The following is a 23,142-nucleotide window of genomic DNA, read 5'->3' as shown; positions in this document are numbered from 1 at the left end:
CTTCTTCTATGATTGTGATCATGCTTGGGACACCCTTTACTTCTGAGAACCTTGAACTAGCTACTGAGACATGGGTGCACCTCCCGATCGATGGAAATTGGCGAACAATGACACTTGCATTGCTTTTGCAACACTAGTTGCCGTCCCTTTTGCTGTAATTTTGGTCTTTTTCTTTGCAGCAATGTTCTCCAGCACCCCCTGTGTGGGGATATATGGCGGAATGTCGCCTGTTCCTTTATTCTCATTCTCCTTCTTTCTTGCCTTTTTTTCCTCCCTTTCTTCTACTTAAAACCTTGCAAAATAAAACTGTTATTAAAAAACAGGAGATCGCACAGTACAAAAAAGCCATGTGGGACCGAAAGTTGGGCTAAATTAGCGAGCAAAAACCCATCTCCTTCATTGGCATAAGAACCCCTAAGCAGGAAACCGCATCGGGTCTCCCGTCTGTCAGGCCCCGATCTGCATCCAAAGGGGAGCGGCAGGCTACGGCAGATGCAATACCAGATTGGGAGTACAGAATGGGGGTCCCGAGGCCTAGCCCACCCCCGTCGGTAGATTGGGGTGTAGGGACTGAGAGGGTGCTTCCAACGCTTTCCCCGCAATGTATAGACGGTATGGACCCCAAATGTCTGTGGGGCGGGAGGAGGCAGGGAGTTGGTCAGAATATTCCACACTATTTACATTGCAATACGCCACACTTCGTAGCCAAGCGGCAACTGAGGGAGCACGTCTCGAGCACCAGTGCAGCGCGACCTCTCTCTTGGCCAGAAGGAAGCAGATCGATGCCAATTTGAGGATTTTGCGGGGAAAATTGGACATGTATCCCATCAGGGCAATCTCCGGTAGGACTGACAGTGGCAGGCCTAAAATCGCACCTAGTGTGTCATGCAGTTCAACCCAATAGGAGTGTAATTTCGGGCAAGTCCAGGAAAGATGGGCAAAGTCCGCCTGAGGGGCGTTGCACTTGGGACAGGTGTGGGGACGTGCCAGGTCGATTCTGTTGGCCAACTCTGGGGTGTGGTATAGCTGTCGAAGGAATTTAAAGTGTATGAGTTTGTGTCTGTTATTCATTGAAACCTCCTTGGTCGTGGAACAGCACGCTTCCCATTGATCGTCAGAGATCTGGGTGCCCAGATTCATTTCCCAAATAGCAGTTACCTCCTTATCGGCGGATGCCCGTGCCAGCTGCAGCAGTCTGAAAGAGAGTTCTGAGAACAGCCTGTCCTACAGCAGCTTGCTGTTTGGAGTGCACATCTACGCAGTAGTGTTTGGTAAATGTATGTATGGTGGTCCATGTGGCTGCTCTACATATATCCTCTAGAGGAATGTTACCTAGGAAAGCCATGGATGCCTCTAGCTTGCGTGTGGAATGCGCTCTTGGGGGAACTGTTAAAGTGCGTTTAGCCTTTTGATAACAGATTTGAGTGCATTTAACTATCCACCTGGCTATACCTGATTTGGAAATAGGGTTGCCTTTGTGTTGTGGAGAGAAGGCAACAAACAGTTGTTTAGTCTTTCAAAAGTCTTTTGTCCTGTCGATGTAATACAGGAGAGCTCTTTTGACATCTAAGGTGTGCAGTGCTCTGTCTGCCACTGAGTCTGGGTTTGGAAAGAAAACTGGCAGTTCTATGTTTTGATTTATGTGGAACTGCGATATCACCTTTGGCATGAACTTGGGGTTGGTGCGCAGCACCACCCTATTAGCATGAATTTGTAGGTAGGGCTCTTGAATTGTGAGGGCTTGAAGCTCGCTGACTCTTCGCAGCGATGTGATGGCTATTAGAAAAGCCACTATCCAAGTAAGAAACTGTATCTCACAAGAATGGAGAGGCTCAAAGGGGGGTCCCATGAGCCTGGTGAGAACGATATTTAGATTCCAGACAGGCGAAGGAGGGTGTCTGGGAGGGATCACTCTTTTAAGGCCCTCTAAAAAGGCTTTGATGGCAGGCACTCTGAAAAGTGAAAGGTGCTGCCTGTTCTGAAGATAAGCGGCTATAGCAGCCAAATGTATCCTGATGGAACTATACGCTAGGTTGCATTGGTACAGATGCAGCAGGTAACATATGATGTTCTGCGTGGACGCATCCAGCGGATTAATGTAATTGTTGGAACAGTAAATGACAAATCGTTTCCATTTGGCTGCATAGCACGCCCTGGTTGCAGGTCGCCTTGCCTCTTTGATTATGTTCATACACTCAGGGGGCAAGTTGAGGTAGCCAAACTCTATGACCTCAGGAGCCAAATCGCTAGGCTCAACTGTTGAGGATCTGGGTGCTGAATGTCTCCATGGCTCTGAGTGAGGAGGCTGGGAGTGAGGCGCAGCCGTTGGTGAGGCACCACTGAAAGTTCCAGGAACGTGGTGTACCAAGCCTGCCGTGCCCACGTTGGAGCAACCAGGATGAGCGTCATGGAGTGCTGCCGCAGTTTGCGCGCCACCAGCTTTATGAGTGGGGCTGGGGGAAAAGCGTATGCAAATCTGCCTGACCAGTTCATCCATATCGCATTGCCCTGAGACTGCGGGAACCTGGCGGCGAAGCTTTGGCATTTTGCGTTCTCTTTCGTGGCGAAGAGGTCGATCTCTAGATGACCCCACTGCTGGAAGTATGGCTGGAGTACCGAGGGGTTGATTTCCCATTCGTGCATCTGATGACTGTGCCTGAGCAGGTCCGCCATCTGGTTGTCTACGCCCGGGAGATGTTCCGCCATGAGGAAGATGTTCCTCTGAATGGCCCACTTCCACATGCTCTGGGCTAGGTGAGATAGCTGCGGGGAGTGTGTGCCTCCCTGTTTCTGGATGTAATACATGGCAGTCATGTTGTCCGTCCGGATCAACACGACCTTGTTGCACAGGTGCAATTTGAATGCTTTCAGTGCCATGAAGATTGCCATCAGCTCTAACAGGTTGATATGCATCTTCTGCTGTTGCGTTGTCCATAGTCCCTGCACCGTGTAATTGGAGGACATGCGCTCCCCAGCCCTGGAGAGATGCGTCTGTCGTCAGCACTATCTGTGGGACAGGCTCTTGGAACGGTCGTCCCCTGCAAAGGTTTTGTGGATTCCACCAATGCAGAGAGTTGTAGGCACGACCGGTCACCAACACTAGGTCTTTTAGATGCCCATGAGCCTGGTTCCACTGTCGTGCCAAGCATTCTTGGAGGGGACGCATGTGCAGTCTCGCGTGCGGGACTATGAATATGCAGGATGCCATCATACCGATCAGCTGCATGAACACCTGCGCTGGGAGTGATTGTTGAGGCCTGAACCTCCGAATGAGCAGCTGCATGCTGTTGACCCTGGCAGAGGTCGGCTGCGCCGTTGCCGTCAGAGTGTTCAATGTTGCCCCTAAGTACTGTTGCACATGGGCTGGCTGCAGGTGTGACTTCGTGTAGTTGAGTGAGAACCCCAGACTGTGAAGGAGATGAATTGTGCGCGACAAATGGCTGGCACACTGCTGGGCTGACTTGGCCTGAACGAGCCAGTCGTCCAGGTAGGGATAGACGTGAACATGTTGTCTTCGAAGGTGCGCAGCCACGGTCGCTAAGCACTTGATGAACACTCTGGGGGTAGTGGTAACCCCGAAAGGCAGGACCTTGAATTGGTAATGCCGATTGTTGATGGTGAACCCGAGATATTTTTTGTGACTGGGGTGGATGGGAATGTGGAAATATGCATCCTTGAGGTCCAGGGTCGCTAGGAAGTCGCCCTGACTGAGCAACGGCAGGACCTGCTGTAAGGTTAACATATGAAAGTGTTCTGAAAGGATGTATTGGTTGAGGGGTCTGAGGTCTAGAATGGGCCGCAGGGATCCGTCCTTTTTTGGGATTAAAAAGTACAGAGAGTACACCCCTGTACCTCGTTCTTCTGCAGGCACGAGCTCTATTGCCCCTTTTTGCAGCATGGAGAGTACTTCTTGCTGCAATAAGTGCATGTGCTCTGCGGACATAGGACGGTGCCTTGGGGGTATGTTTGGGGGGGGGGGGGGGTGGAGGTCAGTTCTAGACAATAGCCGTATCGGATAAGTTATCTCACCCACCTGTCCGTGGTAATGCCTTCCCAGACTGGCAGGAACTGCTGGAGTCTTCCCCCGACAGGTGTTAGATGGTCGGGGGGCAGTGACAAGGCGTCACTGTTTGTTGGGAGCGGAGGATCTGGCGTTGTTATTGCCACGTCCTCTGCCTTTGGCGCGGTTTCCACGGTATCCACCCCTGGTATTCTTTGTGTAGGTGGATTGCGTGCTCCCTTTGGTGTACTGGGCCTGCTGTAAAGCCTGTCCTCTAGAGGCTCCCCTATTACCGGAGCGACGAAAGGAACTGCCCCGAAACTGCTGAGATTGCAGAGCCCCCATGGATTTTGCTGTCTCAGTGTCCTTTATTTTTTCGAGTGTTGTGTCTACCTCGGGACCAAAAAGGAAGTCCGGGTTAACCGGCTGGTTAAGCAGAATTGTTTGAATCTCGGGCTTGAAGACAGATGCGGAGCCATGCGTGACGTCTTAGCATCACACTAGTGTTTATGGCCCTAGCTGCTGTGTCTGCTGCGTCCAGTGCGCATTTGATGGACGCATTAGAAATCAACTTCCCTTCCTGTATAATCATCTCTGCTCCCTCCTTGTAAACATCAGGCAGGTGTTGCAACAACTGTTCTAGTGTGTCGTAGTGCGCCCTGTCGTATCTAGCCAACAGGGCCTGTGTATTTGAAATCCTCCAAACATTAGCAGCCTGCGCTGCCACTCGCTTTCCTGACGCCTCCAGAATCTTTGATTCCTTGTCCGGAGGTGGAGCGTCACCACTAGTTTGTGAGTTTGCCCTCTTGCGGGCATTGGCCACTACAAGGGAGTCCAAGGGGAGCTGGCCTTTGATGTAGGTGGGGTCCACTGGAGCAGGCCTATATTTTTTTTCAATCCGTGGGTTGATAACCCTAGCTTTTGTGGGTTCTTTGAAAATGTCCGCAGCATGCTTGAGGACCCCCTTACGCATAGGCAAAGTCTTAATGGATCGTTCAGAGGTGGAGAAAGTGTAAAACAAGAAATCTTCGTCCACAGGTTCTGCGTGCATCTCCACGTCATGGTTGAGTGCTGCCCTCTCTATCAAAGCGTTAAACGCTGCCGTGTCCTCAGTTGGCGATGTTTTGACGCTGTAGGACTGGGCGTCTGGTGCAGCATGTGGATCATCAGGGTCTACAGTAGGATCTACAGCCTCAGACCACTGTTGTGGTTCATCTTGATCAGTGTCAGCATGATAAGTGAAGGCCGCTTGACCATAGTCTTCACCCATGTCTTCCTCGCTTTGTGCTGGAGAATATGCCATTTGCTGCGAATAGTCCTGAACATGCTCGAAGAGAACTGGTGAGGTGGCCGAGTCCTTCTTCCGTTTAAGAGGAATTTTGTTCAGGCGCGATCTTCCGCTTGTGGATGGTTAGCCTGCCCGATTCAGAGTCGATAAAGAGTTTCGACTGGTTGTGGTACGAGGGTTCGTGGAACACAACCCCTTCGGGGGCGGGCTTCGAAGGCGCCGACGACGTTTTGGAAGGGTCGGCGCCTCTATGGTGTTCGAGATGCTTCGCTCGAGCCGTTGGCGGAAGACCGAACTTAATCGGAGGGTGGCCGGCGGTTTTGGAGCTTGATGTAGTGGTCAATTCGAGCTACTTCGGCGCCTGAGTAGGACGCTTGCTTGATTGCGTCGACTCGAGCTCCCGGTGTGTAGCAGTTCCAGCCTTCGGCGTCGACGAGACTTGCTGTTTCGGGTCAGCTTTGGCTTTCGGCTCGAGGTGTTTGCTGAGCAGTGGCTTTTTAGTCTGGAGGCCTTTGGCCTTGTAGCCATGTTTGTGCGTCGACGCCGACGGCGTCGAGGTGACTTGTTAGATGGTTGAGCCCTGCTTCGACGCTCCAGTCTTCGAGGCGACAGCCACCTTCGACGCCGAAGGGTCGTCGATAGTCTTTGATTGGACAGGCGTCGACGTCGAACCGACCACCATTTTAAGTAGTTTCGGTTTCGATTTCCGCTCCGTTGGTTTCGGTTTCAATTTAGAAGAATCGACCGATGGCTCCTTGGATGTATTCTTAGCCTGGCTTGGACGCGGGGCTATAGAACGTGAAGGAAGATCTTGGCTAAGGCCTCTCGGCGATGCCTCGACCTGAGCCGTAGGGAGCGTAATGTCAGTTATAGGCCCCGCTACTGCGGTTGGGCCTGGCTCATCGCTTGAGTCGTCATCGACGGCCCGATGGCCCCTTCGTAGTCCCCTACCTCGACGACGTCTTCTTCGTGGACGTACTCTTCAGCTTGCTCGTCCACCTCGAAGTTGGAGTCATGCTCCGACGCTGGTTCCGACTGCTCTTCAGGAACCTCTTCTTCTTCTTCTTGTTCTTCATCTTCGGCGCCTTCTTTGTCACCGGCCTCGAAGATGTTGACCGGCTCGGGCGCCGACTGCCTGGCTGCGCGTCGAAGTTTAAGCGTCTTCTTGGAGCGGAACTTCGAGCAGGCCATACAGCTGGCCTCGTCGTGCTCGGGGGACAAGCATTTATTGCACACTGGGTGCACATCAATGTGGGGGTATTAAGAATTACAGACGGGGCATCGTTTAAACGGGCTCCGATCCATCGTCGTCGTAGTCTGGGCCTTTGGTGTCGAAAGCGAGAACCAGCTTCCGACGTCCGGTTCGAAGAACTGGAAAAGAACAGGCACCGAACAAGACAATACCGACGCTTTGAAGACCTTTTGGCCTTAGGAAAGAGTCAATACAAAGTTTCCGAACTAGAGTCGAGAAAGTACATCCGAACCCAATGGCAGAAAAAAACAATCTGAGGATGGAGAGGATGCCCATGCGCATTGTAGTCCAGGGGAGGAGCCACCTATCTCGTGATACTTCGAAGACTCTTCCAGGACAACAATGTGCAATTATCCGGACCCAACACTAGGCGGCGATCTATGCACAGATATGAATTCAGCAGCCCACATGCCTAGAACATATAACAAACTGGAACGGATGGCAGCCATACCGGGCTCGGCTCCCTCGCAGTACTGGAGGGGAATATTGCCTCTGTCTCAATTGAGGTCAGTTTGCTTCACACAAACTTACACATGGTAACCAATGAGGTCAAATCTGCAAAGCAATCCATAGGCACTCTGCAACAGGAAGTTAAAACCCTCAAGGATCAAATGATCACAGTGATGGCAGTGATGAAAACACTAGAGGATAGGGTGGAGGACACACTAGAGGATAGGGTGGAGGACACAGAGGCGAAAAGGTCCTTGGGGAAAACGGCCAAAAGACTATACAGATTGTCACAAAGGGAATATAGGGAATACCAGAGTGTGGCGTCCAGGACCCTGGAAGATAGGCACTCCGAGAGGAACTGGAGGTGGACATCTCTTTGGAGAAATTGCGGAAAGCCATGTGAGCACTGTCCAAACAAAGCTCCTGGAAAAGATGGCTGTGTCTCGGAAGAAGCCAGCAGGATGATAGTCCACTGCCTAAAACTCAATGCAGATAAAACAGATTCTAATATTTGGTGGAGTGGAATACATTTGAGATGATTCTTGTATCCTCTGGGTGCTTTGACTCAGACCCCAGTGGACCGGCTCCCTGCCCTCGGCCTTCTGAGGGAAACAGACAAATGCAAATACCTTGGCATCCTAGTGGTGGCGACGTCGGTGTCGCAATACGCCTATAATGTGGAGAGAATGTTCAAAGGATTACACTTGTCTATTCAGTTCTGGGTTGACGTGCCCCTATCCTCTATGAGGAGAGTGCCTATAGCTAAAATGGTGTTTCTTCCTTGACGCCGCAATACAAGGGTAGACTTCCCTGACGCTAGTCTACCAGCCCACAAGCTGCATTCAGGCAGCTAAATAGCCTTTTCAGCTCACTGACAGGGGTGGCAGAAGAGGTCAGGAGCGCTCGATATGTTGAAACCGAATCACCAGCAGAAGGAAGGGGAGGCGGAGTTTGTCAGATACTGAACTCTATTATTACTCAGAACACATTTAGTGTGCAGCTGAATGGATAGCAGAATAGGACAATAGAGAAAGAAGACTATTGCGGTGGATGCATATGGACATTCTCCTGATAGAAGTATTACTAAGCAGTGCCAGTTTAGGGAAGGACTTTCCCTTCCTGGTGCAACATACTGCTAGAGTCTGGGAATGGAATTTCAAAGGTGCTTCGAAGACCGCCCTAATGCAGGGACTTAGATTCATGCGTGCTGAAAAATTAAAAGATATTGGCTCCACTATGTTGATTGCTTTGTGGCAGCAGATTGCTGGAGGCTCTATAGCCTGGAGAGCGATTTGTCTCCTACCAGGAGGCTCAAGAGGCTAGTGCCGGGCCAATTGTAACACAATTGGCATAAACTTTAGCACCCCTGGAAGTCCCTAGTAAATGGCACCCCAGGTACCTAGGGGCACAGTTACTAAAGGGGGTCCCTAAGGGCTGCAGCATTTATCATGCCACCCTGAGGAAGCACCATACAAATTGCATGTAGCCTGTTATTGCAGACTGCGTGTCATGTGCAACCCATGACGGAAAACGTGAAATTTAGAAAATCAAGGCCAAGGACTTCAAACCCTCTGTCGCCTTTGATATGAGACTATGCCTTACCCCAGACCTGAGAGATGCCACCCCTGCTCTGATGCCTATTTGGAAAAAGTATAGGCGGGAAATTGGCTATGCAGGAGGCGTGTTGCACCACCAGGCTAGTCAGGAGGGCTACCTGATGTTACTCACGAAAGAAGAATTCCACCATCTTGTTATAGGTGGAATTAGGAACTCTGAGACCAGGCTATGCCCACTCCCCACAAGAAGTGAACATATGGGTGGGGGGGGGGTGGGGGTGACCCCAAGGTTAAGTCACCCATTGGCTATTACCCTTCAGTCCCTTTAAAGCCCCTAAATTGCATATTTAGGTGATCCCCTGGCACCAGAAACTCATATTCACTTTAGTAAAGAAGAAGGAAAAACCCTGCCTACTTGCTTGCTTCTGTCTCGACAATTGCAAAGACTTGACCCATCCTACATCTCTGCATCCTCCAAAAGTCTCAGAGGGCTGTGAGCACTTTACCATCCAGTCAGCATCTCCTTTGATACGGAGTTGCCACTTCCCTGCACACCCTGCAGGCACCGACCGCATCAACCCGATTCACCATTCTGCTGACCCTCGGGTCCACCAAGGAAGCAGCATCCCAGGAGTAGGTCTCTATGCTTAAGGAGGTCAGATACATCCCCTTACCAAGTTTGGAGACACCCGAACCCCAAGGGGCTGCCCTGCACCAATACCCGGTGGTACAGGACCCCTTGCAGCAGGCAAGGAGTGTTTAGTGTCCAGCCGAGATACCAACACTGCTGGGACTCCGTATCAGAGAGGCCATCATTGAGAATGGCCTTGTTGTCCCTTTTTGTCCTCATCTCCAGGTCGACCTTAAAAGTGAGAGACTCCAATGTAAGCAACTCACCTGACAAAGCACCTCTGCACCGGAGCCCCACAGCCCAAATCCAAGCCAACCGATGGTGCACCCTTTCTCCAGAGACCCTCAAGAGCTGAGCCTAACTTTGGCCTCTGCCGTACAGGTCTCCCAGTCCCCACTTGCAGTTGTTTTCTTGTTGCATGTTTTCCTATTGACTTCAACTGTTGCATTCGAGGCTACCCTTGCAAACAGCACCTCTACACCCAGACACACCAGGGGAGGTAAATCGAAACTGCTGGTTGTTCTAAGGACCTTTGACCTCGCTCACCTTACGTCCAGAAGAACAACCCTGTAACTCTATTACAAGTACACTTATGCAGTGTAGGTTTTTCCTATTAAATAACTAGGGCGTCCGAAGCTCATGCCGCAAATCTGACAGCTGTATTTTCTGTGCTTCTAAAAATCACTAACTTAAAAAGTACTTACAGAATCTTGAAGATCTTGGTGTCTAAATTAATATAACAATTTGTTATTTTTCTAAAGTGGTATCTGATTTCCTTGAGTCTGTGTCTCATGTACTGACTCTGTGTGTGCAACAAATGCCTAACACTCCCCTATCATAAGTCAAAGGCCGCTCGGCCACACTACCACATGCTAGCAGCCCTTGGTTTACATCCCCACTTTGAACAGGAAAACCTGTGGGAAAACTTAGAAGAAAAGGGGGTGTGCCGACCTCCGTCAACTCCACCTCTAAGGTGGGGGAAGGGAGGTGAAGCACATCTTTCAGTCCCCTCCATCTTTAAGATGAGGGAACCCCTCCCATCATGGAAGGTCTATGCCCCCTCCTAAAGGAGGGTGGCATAATAGAGGGTGTAGTCCCCCCAGGTATGGTGCCCATTGGTCCTACCTGCTAATCCCCTAAAAGGCTCCTAAATCTAGTATTTAGGTGTCCCCCCCAGACCTAGAAAGCAGATCTGCCATAACTTAAGTAGAAAGAAGACACCCTGCAGTCAAAGCCAGCTCTGTGTTTGGCCTAAAACTGCTCGCTGACACTACCACTAATAGAGCACTTTGTCTTTTGAATTGAGCTCTGTACACTTTTGGGGAATCCCTGGACTCTGTGCATGGTATTACCACCTAGTGGCAATATTATATACAGAGCCAGCTTCCTACATTCATCCCTACAGTAGGGTGCATTATATTACATGTGAAGACCCATCTGCTTGAGCAGGTATGCCCCTGTGATATCCATGTCACTTCTTTGGCATTGTCAGTAAACAGGAAAGCCACCTTGAGCATATGTACTGGGCACTGGTGATTACAAGTTCCTCAGCTACATGATGGCTTCACTGAAACTTAAGATAATTGGCAACAAACATCTTGTATTAATAAGCACATACTAGTTCCTGTGATAGATTTAATAATACTTGCATCCAGAGGGCACCTTGAGCACCTTAGAAGTGCCCCCTGAAAACCTGCCAACCTTTTGTGCACTGGCTGACTGGAATAGACTAGCCTACTACCACAGACAGGTTTCTGAACCCCTGCAGGTGACAGCCCATGCTCTCTCAGGGCAGAAACAATGCCTACTCTGGCCGGAGGTGTGGTCACCCCCTCCAAGCAAGATGGCTAAGTATTCAGCATATCAAGGCCTGAGGCTTCACAGGCCTCTGCTGCCTTTAATATTTGACTCAGACTTCCCACAGAAAGGGGAAATGCCACCCCCTGCTCCGGGCCCATTTGGCACTAGGACAGGCAAAACATTTAGCTAGTCAGGAGGGGTGTTACCCATCAGGCTAGTTCTAACCCTAAGAATTCCACCATCTTGGTTTTTGGTGGAATTAGGCTCACTGGAACAGGGTTATGCCCACTTGCAAAAGGAAGTGGGTATATAGAGGGTGTAGTCACCATAAAGGTAAATGGCCCACTGGCTCTACTACCTGTCACTTCCCTTAACGTCGTTAAATTGAGTATTTAGGGGCACCCCTATGCCAGGGACTTAGATTTTGATGGATGCAGAAGAAGAGGACAAAGAAGAGCCATGAGAGAACGAGAACTGAAGACTTGCTGTGGACTTTTGGTGCTAAACCCTGCCTGCCTGCACCAGTCTCGACAATCGTGACCGAGTGACTCGTCCTGCGGCTGAGCAACTATTAACTCACCTCTTAAATTCAATATTTAAAAAAAGTACTTACTTAATAAGAAAGTTCTTGGTATCAACATTTATATAAAAATACAACTTATTTTTGTAAATTGATCTCAAATTTATTCCAGAGAGTGTGTTTCATATATTACCTCTGTATTTAAAACAAATGCTTAGCACGTCCCTCTGATAAGCCTAAACTACTCGCCCACACTGCCACAAAAGAGCATTTAGTGTTATAATGTTTGCCCAAAAAAACAATAAGGGTTGCCTGGACTCTTTACACAGCGTACCTCGTTTTGATCCGCTATATAAAGTGTCAGCTTCCTACAGCATTGATCCAGGCTAAGACAATTCATAATGACTCCGACAAGCGGCTAGGCACATGATAGTGTAAATGTAGATAAGTTTATAACATTATACATTTATTATACCATAACCTTGCAAGCATTATGATCTACAGCAGGATCTAGTTCTAGTGTTACCTTCATCCTTATTTTTTGGCAGCTTTGTCAGATACTGAAGTATCTTTATCACGCTTTGTAGTTGATCCTGTACACTGAAATCACAGCACACAGAAATCCAAAACTCAGTGTCCAGCTCCAAAACTGCATCCTGTTACAGAAAAGAAGTGGGGACCAAATAAGACTCACTTTTTTTTCCTTTTTTATAGAAAACACATTTTGGAGGAAAAGAATAGAGCAAATGAAGCTTTTATGGCAAAAGAAAGTAGCAAAGACACCAACAATGTCAAACCAGAGTATTCAATTACCTATCACCAAAGAAATACAATCTATTACATTTATATATGAAATATGCCAAAGATGTGATATTTACAGTGGAAAAAATTATATAAAATAGGCAATGTACTGGAGAGTGTTGTTCAAAAAAAATTAAAAGTAGCCTGGTCCATGGGTACATTTTTAAAGAGGTCCTTGTCCTCCGAAAATTGTCAAATCTTCCTTTGATAACCTTGGACCTCCTTCCATAAGTATTGAGAATGCTTGCGTTCTGAACACCAACCCCTCCCAGCAATTAGAACATTTCTATGGTGGGAGCAGGTGGAATATAGATGAGTTAGGGAAAACGTGGGAGGAGAGAATGTGAGGTCAGCTCTTAATGGCAGGGGGGTCCAGGTAGGCAGTAGCTGTAGGCAGAATAGGTCTGGGCAAATGTAGTAGCAATCATTGCACTTTTTGGCCAATAAAGCCAGTAATCTTGGTCAGCCTTATAGGACATAAAGAATTTTTTACAGATGTTTGGAGGTTCTCCTTAAAAAACTTTTTGAGAAATGATATGCAAATTGTATCATTGTAAGCACATTAGGTCTGTAATCAAAACTATATAAAATTTCAATACTACTTTACAGCAGAATCAAAAGCAATTGCTTTTTACCTACTGCTGGTGATAACATTTCCTGACTGCTTCAATTGACTTCTTCCAGAATAGAGCTCCAAGGACTTTGAACCTCGGTCTGATGGGCACTTGCAGGAGCAATTCCCAAACTGCATCCATAGAAAACAGTAAACCTGTACAGGCTAGGAAAGGGTGAGTAAGTGAGAGAGAATGTATTTGAGAGTGTGCATGCGCGTTTTTAAAAACACACTCTAAGTACTAAGCTTGTCCTCACTGTGTTGGTAAACAGAGTTGGTAAGGATGATGTTACTTACTCTGTAAGCATCTATTCGTAGAGTGTAGTTCCGTAGATTCATATGCTTAGCAAAAGCCTGCCATCTACTGTTGGGCTCTGACATTTGCAACTTGTTTTTCTTCGAAGAAGTCTTTCTAGTCACGAGGTATAGGGGACTCCTTCTATAGTCTGCATTGATCATGGCCATTGGCTCCCCTGTTAGACTGTTTTTGACTCATCTGGTGAGCTTGGTATAGGAGCAGTAGAGAGAAGGTGAAGATGAACATGCAAGATATAGTTTAATAAGAATACTGTGTATGTGAACCATTAGCTTCCGGGGAGAAGGGTTGGTGCATATGAATCTACGGCACTACAGGCTACGAATAGCTGCTGTAGGAAAGTGCCTCTTTTCGCCATGGCCCCCCCACACACTTTTTGCCTGGTACTGATGCAGCTTTGACTGAAGGTGCACTGGGGTCCTGCTAACCAGGTCCCCAGTGCCAGTGCTCTTCCCTAAAACAAGGTAAAATGTTCAATTGTCCTCCATTTGGCATGGACATTAGCAATCCTACAAGTCCCTGGTAAATGGTACCCCTGGTAACTAGGGCATGGATACTAAAGAGGGACCCTAAGGGCTGTATCATGCATTATGCTACCCTAAGGGGCCCACACACAAACATGCAGACTGCTCATTGCAAGATGAGTGGAATGGCGCAAACCAAATTTTAAAACACGACATGGCACACACACACCCTGAGTGCTATGCCCAAAGAGACTGCATACAATATATGCAACTCACCCCTACATAAGGCCTTTGAGCCCTAAAGCAGGGTGCATTCTTTTTTATGTGATGACATATTTGAATGAGCAGATATGCCCTTGTGATGTCTCGTTCAATTACTTGATATTGCAAATGAACTGGGAAGCCATCTTAAGGTATGTACTGGGTATTGGTCAAAACTAGGTACCAATCTGCATAATCGCTTCTGGTGTTTGGTATTAAACACTGTGTACTCCTAAACCTGCAATAATTTGAGGGATAAATGTATTAATACATGTACCCAGAAGGTACCTTAGAGGTACCCCCTGAACCACAGTAGTCTTCTAGAGTGCTGGCTGACAGGTCTTGTACAACCGGACACCACAGACTAGTTTCAGATTCCTTAGGAGGTGAGAGCCCAGCTCACAGAGCTAAGAAAACAGTCCCTGCTCTGGCAGGAGGTGCTTACAGGTGTTTTGTGACAGGCTCTGTGGTCCCCTTTTGAAGCAGAGCTAGAACCTCCTCTTGTAAGAGTGAGAGGTGTTCTGTTGACAATTTGTGTTCGAGGTGGGATATTGGGAGGATGAGATACAAGTTCGAGATAATAGCAGTCTTTTTTATTGAAAGGACTCACTGATCTGATTTAATCTGTACCCATTGTTTGTGGTAGTCCTGTAGTCGTCCCCCTACTGGTGTTAAGTGTGGAGGGGGAGGCGAAGAGAGTCACTGTCTGTTTAATGGAAGTGGTCCCTTTGGAGGTGGATCCACAACTTCAGCCTTTGTTACCCCTGCAGTGTGATCTATAGTAAGACCCTCTAGTGTATTGTGAGTGATAGGGGTTTTGTTTCTTTTGGGGGTGGACGTGTCTGTGGAGGTGGGTGTTTTGGATACCCCTCTGTAATGGCTATTCCGAAAGGAACTTCTATGTAGGTAGATTTGAAGGGCACCCACAGCTTTTGCCGTATTGGTCCTTTATTTTCTCTAACATTTTATCTACCTGTGGGCCAAATAAGTGTTCCCCATCAAATGGTAGGATGAGTAGATATTGCTGGCCATCAGGTTTAAACCAGGATACTCTAAGCCAGGCATGACACCAAATAATAATGCTGGTGTTTACCTCCCTCTCGCTGGTACCTGCTGCATCTAATGGGCATTGTATTGTGGCATTGGATATTATTTTCCCTTCTTCTTCTAGTTCTTACCCTCGATGTTTATATTGATCAGAGAGATGCTGGAGTAAATCCTACATTTCATCCCATTACGCCCTGTTATATCTAGATAGGAGGCCCACGGAGTTAGCAATTCTAAGGTGGTTGGCTTCTTGGGCTGCCACACATTTACCCGCTGCATCATACTTTTTGCTCTCCTTATTGGTGGGAGGGGCATCACAAGTACCTTGCGATTCGGCCTTTTTCCTAGCTGTATGCACTACCAGTGAGTCTGGAGGGAACCGCCCCTTAGTGTAAGTCAGTTGGTGAGGGTTTGTACTTTTGTCAACGCGTGGTGTTCTAACCCTTGATTTTATGGGATGCGCAAAGATTTCTGCTGCGGGTTTAAGCATACCCTTTAACATTGGCAAGAACTCAGTGTGCTGAGATTTTAAGAGGGTTTCGACAAGAAACTAGTCATCATCTTGGAGGGAATGCATGTTTAACTCATGGCATTGTGTAGCCCTGAGCAGAACCTTAATGGTAAGTAGTAGAGTCATCCGGTGAGGAAGGTATAGAAGGGTATAGGACTGGGTCTGTATTGCCCTGACAATCAAAATCCTACTCATCCCAAGGCTGATCAATATCCCCGTAGTCACCTTGTGGATCGGGGAAAATTAAGGTGCATCATAAGGGTCAATATGATGATCTATATATGTTCCCCTAAGGATGATGTTGTGGGTGACCCTTGTGATTGAGGGGAGCGCTGTGATGATGTTTGACGAACTGGAGGAGTTGACATTAGTGGAAGAGAAGGAGGTAGGGGAGTGAGTAAAGGTAATGGAGGAGTGAGTAAAGGTAATGGAGAAGGTGGGGGAAGAAGTGGTATTTCTAGAGGAAATTTTATAGGGCTTGTACCCCTGTCCTTTTGCATGGAGGATTTGGTAGTTGAGGTCTCATGATCTCCTCTTCAAAATACTTTTTCCTCTTTGGGGGTGTCTTTGTGGGTGGTTTGGAAACAACTCTTCCGGGTAATGAACAGGGTCTTTTGCTTGGCTTTGAGGTGATCTTGCAATCAGGTGCGGATAGGCTCAACCGGCCATTTCTTTGGCTCAGTGGAGGTCTTTGCAGGTTTCAGCATCCAAAGTGGTTCGGATGCCGAAGATGTTTTCGGTGGCAAAGTGGACATGGCATGGAGAGATCTTTTGGGAGCGTTTCCGGCTCTGAGGGCATCCCAAGTTTTTGGGGCAGTGATTTCTGCTCCGGCTTCAAAAGGGGATTGCCCTGTTTAATGGTCTGTGCCTTCGCCTTTTTGGTACCTTTAGAGGTCTGTTAAGGCTTTGGGACAAGTGTTTGCTCCTTTGCCTTGTGCTGGAAACCTCCATGGCCCGAGAGCAGTGGGGTTCCGTGAACCACTGTGCGCGCTTTTGTTTGGCGTGGTAGGCTTACATCAGTGTATTCACATGCCCAGAGTCTCCAGGCTCGTAGTCTAACTCAGCACCGTCTCTACTGCTGGTGAGGAGGATGGGAGTGTCCATTGGCACTCCCTGCGCTTACGTCTCCTCCTCAACATCCTCCTCAGTATGGAGGGTTTGTGGTTGGTCCCCGTGGCTATCAAATGCACCATCAGCTCGAGTTGTCTGCGTTGCAATGTGTGTGTTCTGGGGTAGGCAAAGGTTGCAGTTTGATGTATCTGGCGTGGCACTTGGGGCAGAAGCTGAAGAGAGTCTTTTCCATCATTCCGTGTGCGTTGAGTGAAAGAAGATGGTGATAAAGTTTGAAACTGAAGTTAAAAACCGGGCCCAACCCAGGCAGGCGGAACAAAGAGTGTCGAAAAGTACAGTAGTTGCTGTTTTTCGGTATTATCCGCGAAGGTTGATAAGTCGGCCGCTGAAGGAGGCCACAAGAATGTTTCGAAACTTTGATCCCAGAGCTCTGAGATGGATATCTAAAGCCAAACCCGATGGCGGAGAAAAACAATCTAACAATGGAGTCAATGACCATGCGCAATACAGACTATATGAGGAGTCAGCATACCTTGTGACTCAAAAGACTTCATCGAAGAAAAACAGCCCAGCACTAGATGGCAGTAGTATTCTAAGCATATGTATTTATGGCCAACACATGTTACGAATATAATCGATTTAGGTACTGTCAAGGAAATGCATCAAAAACCTAAAAGTGAACTTATATTTGTTTGGTGCACTGTATAACATACCCCAGTATCAAGAACAGCGTGGATTTAAAAAAATAATGCACATTCCATTACAGTCCTCGAATTTAGACATATCCTGGTGTGATTTGGTCTGTTGTGGTGTCTTGTGCAGCTGCAGCCTGTAGCATTCCACATGCACTTTAAGAAGGCTAAGCACAAATACCCTAATCCCACGCTAATGTGGAGGCAGATGTCCTCCTGACACTTCTATCTAAGCTACTGAAAATAAGGATAAATGGCTGATAAACAAAACATTCAGACTGTCACCAATTGTATTAATGATTTGATAAAGCTCTGTGAATCGAGCCACCAGATAACGTTTTAAAAGTATAATCTTTAGGTCTGTGTGTAGCCATCACAGAGTGACTCTGCAGCACAAAAATCAACCTCTTTGGAGATTATAGATTATTTAGCATTTGTTGGCACTTAGGGACCCAGTAACCTATCAGGGTGTTCAACAAAAAAACATAACACAACGGTAACTGGCTGAAACTGCAAATTTGGAGGACCCTTAAACCAATACAATCTTAATTTGGCAAGAATAGGCTTTTCATAAAGTGAATCAGAATGGATTTGGTATCCAATCTATGCTGACAGTCTCCACAATCATAAGCCTCACCCAAGAGGTTTGGTCCCTCGTGTGAATCAAATAAATAAAAATATTGCATCACACCTTAATAATCTCACCTTCTCTCCATTACTTGCTGCAGTCACGGTTTTGGTGACATGCTGTTCAAAGAGCAGCACTAGCAGGACCCAGAGGAACCGTTCAGCTCCCACAGTGTCAATCAACTGCGCAAGGATGGGTACGCGACGGTGCTCAGGCACATGAGGGAGGGCATCAACAAATACATGGATAACTTTACTGACCACCTTCTCCACGTCTCCTTTGGTTTTATCAGAATCTCCTTCATTCGCCTGGAAAGAACAAATGAAGTTAGGGAAATAAGCAATCAACAATGCACCAGTGATAACCACACTACCATTTAGAAAATCTCACTTTCTGAAGGATGCAAGCTGACAGAACAGGGAAATTGTAATTTCTTTTATTGCAAAGCACATCAATAACAATTTTAGTACATTATTCAAGGACTCTTCGATCATGCTGTGCCCTATCATGGAACAATATCTTGGTGGATAACGTTTAAAAACCAACTATTAGAGCACACCATAAAAAAGTTCCAATTAACATTTCTGAAGTCATGCTCAGTCCATATGTGCAACAAAATTAAAGTTAATTCTCAGACCATGATTTATATATTAAGTCCTTTAACATTCATTCATCATACTATGCTATGTTATCTTGTGCATGCGCCCTGTGTCCTATCTTTGTTTTTGCAGCCGTGGGCAAACTAGGCAATACTACATAAGGAGGAGGTAGCACTTAGTTATTGACAGGGGTGGAGATGAACAGCTCAGGGAGTGCCAGGTAATCTACTAATGGTCAGTAACTACCTGTATCCATATACAATATCCCCATTACAAATCAAAGCATTGAAAGCTCCAGCAGGAAGGAAGTCCCAAACGTTTACCAAACATGGGGATAGTCTGGGATGAGAATGGCAACCCTCCTATGGTTTCATTCATAGCTCTTCGGAGCCTTCACTCCTGATGCAGGTACACAAAAACGCCTTGGTGAACAATAGAATCTTTAAACAAAATATTGGCTGATTAGGGTTAGTACTTAAGGTACCACTAGTTCAAGGCCTGGGTAGTTAGGGGTCTCTGCACTTTTCAAATGCTCGTAACACATGGGGTTGTCCAGAAACGTACATGGGCAGGGTGGTACAGCTTTACAAAGCCACACAGAGGATTATTGCCCCAACAATGCATACTAAGATAGGCAGCAATCGTAGACAGGTTATATTCACAGGAATAAACTAGGATTCTGAAATAAGAAGGAGAGGGGCTAAAACGCACCCTTGGCGAACCCGCCAACCAATACTAAATTAATCAGTGACTTCTCCTTTGTTACCAAACCTGACTTGAGCCTTAGTGTCAGTATGCAAGTAAACCAACAGGTAGACTAAGGTTGGATCCTTTTGCAAGATAATAATAGATTGCCACAACTTAGCCCGATTAACACAGTCAAAGGCCATTATCAAGTCATCAGCGGTTATTGGCACAGTCGCAAATTAAAAAACGGTGTCTAGTGTTAAAGGGTTTTCATGCGCTGCTTGTAAAGCGAGACATAAAAGCCTTCCTTAAGCCTGTGCTGAGCAACGCACAGATAAACAAGATGCCACTGCAGAGATCATTTATGCTACCACAGAATTCCTATTCATTCTATAGCAGAGGTCATAAGTTCATGTGTCTTATGGCACTGGAACCCCTGCTGAACAGCCAAGACTGACGCATGGGTGAGTGAGTGCTGCAGTCCCATGTCCCTGCCTCCGGGCATTCGAGGGAGCTTGGGCTCCAGAAATTCATCCGAATTTCTGCTAGCTTTACAGTTGTTTCTGTAGATAGCGCAAACCCAACCTGTAGGTACTGCAACTGTCTACATAAGCACCAGTTACATTACACAAGGTCACATTCGTGTTTTTAGGTCCGGTTTTAGTAATTGACGTTATTTCCCTATTTACAGATGTTTTCTTGAGCGCGATCCGAGCCACCCTGTTATTTTGCCAGTCGCTGCAATAGAAGGTGCATATAGAAAATTGACATTATAAATAACAATGCCTTTTAAATGTATTTTTTTTATAACACCTAAATAAAAGGCATTGTAATTTGTAATTGCATTTGTAATGCAAGACCTATTGCATTGCAAATGCTTGTTAAAAATTGGAACAATGATTGAGGAAGCCCAAGAGCAGGGAATCAGCAACCTGTTCAGGCTGTTATCAATATTAGTCAACAATGGGGCCCAGAGGTCTAAGTTGCACTTAATAATGTCAATCGGGAAGCCATCAGGCCCAGATGCTTTCCCTCCGGCACTCTCCTGAATAGTGGTCTTCACTTTCCTGTAGTGAAATGGATGGGAATGATGGAGGACCCCCAGACCATAGCAGCAGATCGAACAGGTTAGCATTAGAATACATGTTTCCAAAGGGTGCCAACCAGTCCTCCCCAGTCATGTAACAACTAACCACTGATTTACCTTGATATAGATCTGCATACAGGAAACAGCATCCCAAAAAGACAGCTGGCCTTTGTGTGAGCAGTGTCACAGATAAGAGACCCCTGCTGGGAAATAACTTCATTTCTCCTCCTCTTTATAGTTAATTTATAGGCTTTATGCTGAAAGGCCACTAAGCTGCGGTTACGAGCTGTGGATTTAAAAGTCTTCGGAGGAGTCGGTCTGCCCATGCACAACCACGATCAAAGCATTAGGGGATCCAGACTGCGATCTGATAGGTTTAGAGAGAGAAAGAGTCTTATCTTCTCACAGAGGGTAACAAAGGAGGCAACAGTTGCTTCACCAGTATCATTCTCTCGAAGGCAGTTCAAAACCATCTGCATGTTTGCAGCTACTAACCCATTGAAGAATTTAAATGGATCGGGCCGCTTCCAACATAGCCTAAGGATTACAGTGGATGCAGTTAAATTTTCAAAGGCTGGCATCTCTTGGTACATCTCTTTGTATGGTGCCTCCATCACTATTTCGATCAGGTTATGATCCCCATAATCAGTTGGAACAATTGCACCATCCTGCAACATGTCCATCAAATTAGGAGAAAGAAAGATGTAGTCTGTAATTGAGGGGCTATTCCCACCTCTGAAGTTGCACAAAGCCTGTGTGTCCTTGCCAACCTCATCCATAAGCATTATACATGTTGGCAGATTAAATTAAATCCAGCAGTTCTTTCCCTCGTTCATTGGTTTTAGTGGCAGCAGCTAAAACCCCCCCTGGCTCCGGACGTAGCAACCTAGTATTAAAAGCTCCCCCAGACAGAGATATACTTGCTGGCCTTGTTGAAATTTGGCCTCCACTCGTGTAAAGATATATGAGAATAAGACAAGAAATTTTTGATAGGGCATAATCGCAATCATTGTTGAAAAAATTAATCAAAGATAGCTTCGGGACCCCCTTGTAAGCAACAGCTTGTAAATCAGAGCCCAGGGTGCTTATAGACTAAGCCAACTATCAAAAGATGTATCCATATAGACACTGCATCAGAGGATCTGCCGGAGTGAGATGGGATAGCGGGAAGACTAAAACACATGAAACTGTCAAATACAATCCAATTAGTTTCCCAGGTCTCCTGCAAAAAACACAATGTCATCATTTTTTACAAACATTTGCCAATCGGGCATTAATAACTTACACACATTAAATCAGTAGAGACTAAGGGCCACATGCATCAATTAAAAAAACGGTCGGAAACGGGCAGAGCCGCACAATCTGCCCCTTTGCAACCGGTATTTTTGCATTTGGGATGCATCATCCCAAATGCAAAAATCGCAATTTAAGGAATCGCAAAATGTGCGATTACTTAAATTGCGATTGCATTTAAGGAATCACAAATTGTGATTCCTTAAATACAATGCATTATCCCCAAAAATGTTGCGATTTCGCAAATAACAATCGCAAATTACCATCAATTCCAAGTTGATGGTAATTTGCTAAAACTTTGAAAAATGCACAAGAGTGTATTTTTAAAAGTTCCTTGTTGCACACATACATACCCTTGGGGCATATGTGTGTGCAACATGTGGTCACATGCTAATTTCAGGCGATACCAAAGGGGATGATGGACGGAGTGTTTGAGCAAATCAAACACTCACCCCAGTCAACTGATCTGGGTTTAATCCATCTTCATTCTTTAGCTCACTCCACCACCCCAGTTCAGACATGGCCATATGCAAATCAGTCTGACCCTGTGCCTCATGGGAACAGTCCAGCCCGAACTGCCAAGCCACATCTTCCCTGGACCGGAAATAAGCATCCTGGGACCGGTTTCTGGCTAACTAGCCGTCATCAGCCAGGCTAGCTTGAATCCATTGGCAGAGTGAGCAAGGGACCCACGTCTGGGCATACCCTGCCAACTTAGGGTGAACAAAGCGATACCAAAGAGGATGATGGACGGAGTGTTTGAGCAAATCAAACACTCACCCCCAGTCAACTGATCTGGGTTTAATCAATCATAAGTTTTTAGCTCACTCCACCACACTAGTTCAGACATGGCCATATGCAAATCAGTCTGACCCTGTTCCTCATGGGCATGCGCAATTTGAGACTACCTATTTGGAACTCGCAAATTGCGCATGCAATTCCCATTCATTCCCATTGGCCTCTAGGCCCATAGGAATGAATAGGAAGCAACTCCTTAATTGAGATTTGCAATTTGCGAATCGCAATTAAGGACTTTGTAGCAAGCGCTAATATTTTTGCGAAACCAACATGCATAGGCAATTGAGATTCCTTAATAGTGATTCCTTAATAATCGCTATTAAGGAATCGCAATAGCCTAGCTTGATGCATGTGCCCCTAAAGCATTAAAGAGAGGTTAAAATAATAGGGGGTCCTTATACCAGTAAAAATAAAACCATAACACCATAAAAGAGGAAATGTGGGGCAGGACACCAGACTATCCAAGCAGAAAAAGAGCAGATGTGGTCAAAATTAAAATGCATAAAATAACAATTCTTAGTTTGTGTATATACTTTAACCTGTCTTTTACACTACATACCTGTATAAGAGCTGGGATGACAGTCTGTACAGTCTTGTTGATGACTTGAAAACTGTAGGTATCATCCAGACGCATTATATTTGCTCCCATAAAGGTAAAAATTGGCATAATATTGTGGAGAACTTTATCCTGAAAGCAGACACAGTTGGAGCTTAAATAACAACCTACTGAAACAAAGGTGTTCTTCAATTGCATTACAGATATTCAAGACAAAATAA

At 46.5% G+C, this 23,142-nt stretch overlaps 1 protein-coding gene across 1 annotated transcript in view; it reads right to left on the bottom strand.

Moving 5' to 3' along the window:
• HEATR1 (HEAT repeat containing 1) overlaps positions 1–23,142 on the bottom strand; it is a 411,542-nt gene that overhangs the window by 71,329 nt on the left and 317,071 nt on the right. Inside the window, exons 29-31 of the mRNA XM_086926859.1 lie at positions 22,925–23,053; positions 17,979–18,209; positions 12,024–12,153 (exon numbers count right to left, since the gene is read on the bottom strand). Coding sequence (XP_086782985.1) covers positions 12,024–12,153; positions 17,979–18,209; positions 22,925–23,053 — 490 coding nt within the window. The remainder of the gene's footprint in view (positions 1–12,023; positions 12,154–17,978; positions 18,210–22,924; positions 23,054–23,142) is intronic.

Source organism: Lissotriton vulgaris, chromosome 6, assembly GCF_964263255.1.
Source record: "Lissotriton vulgaris chromosome 6, aLisVul1.2, whole genome shotgun sequence".
NCBI classification, from domain to species: domain Eukaryota; kingdom Metazoa; phylum Chordata; class Amphibia; order Caudata; family Salamandridae; genus Lissotriton; species Lissotriton vulgaris.
This window is presented reverse-complemented; position numbering and strand designations above follow the sequence as displayed.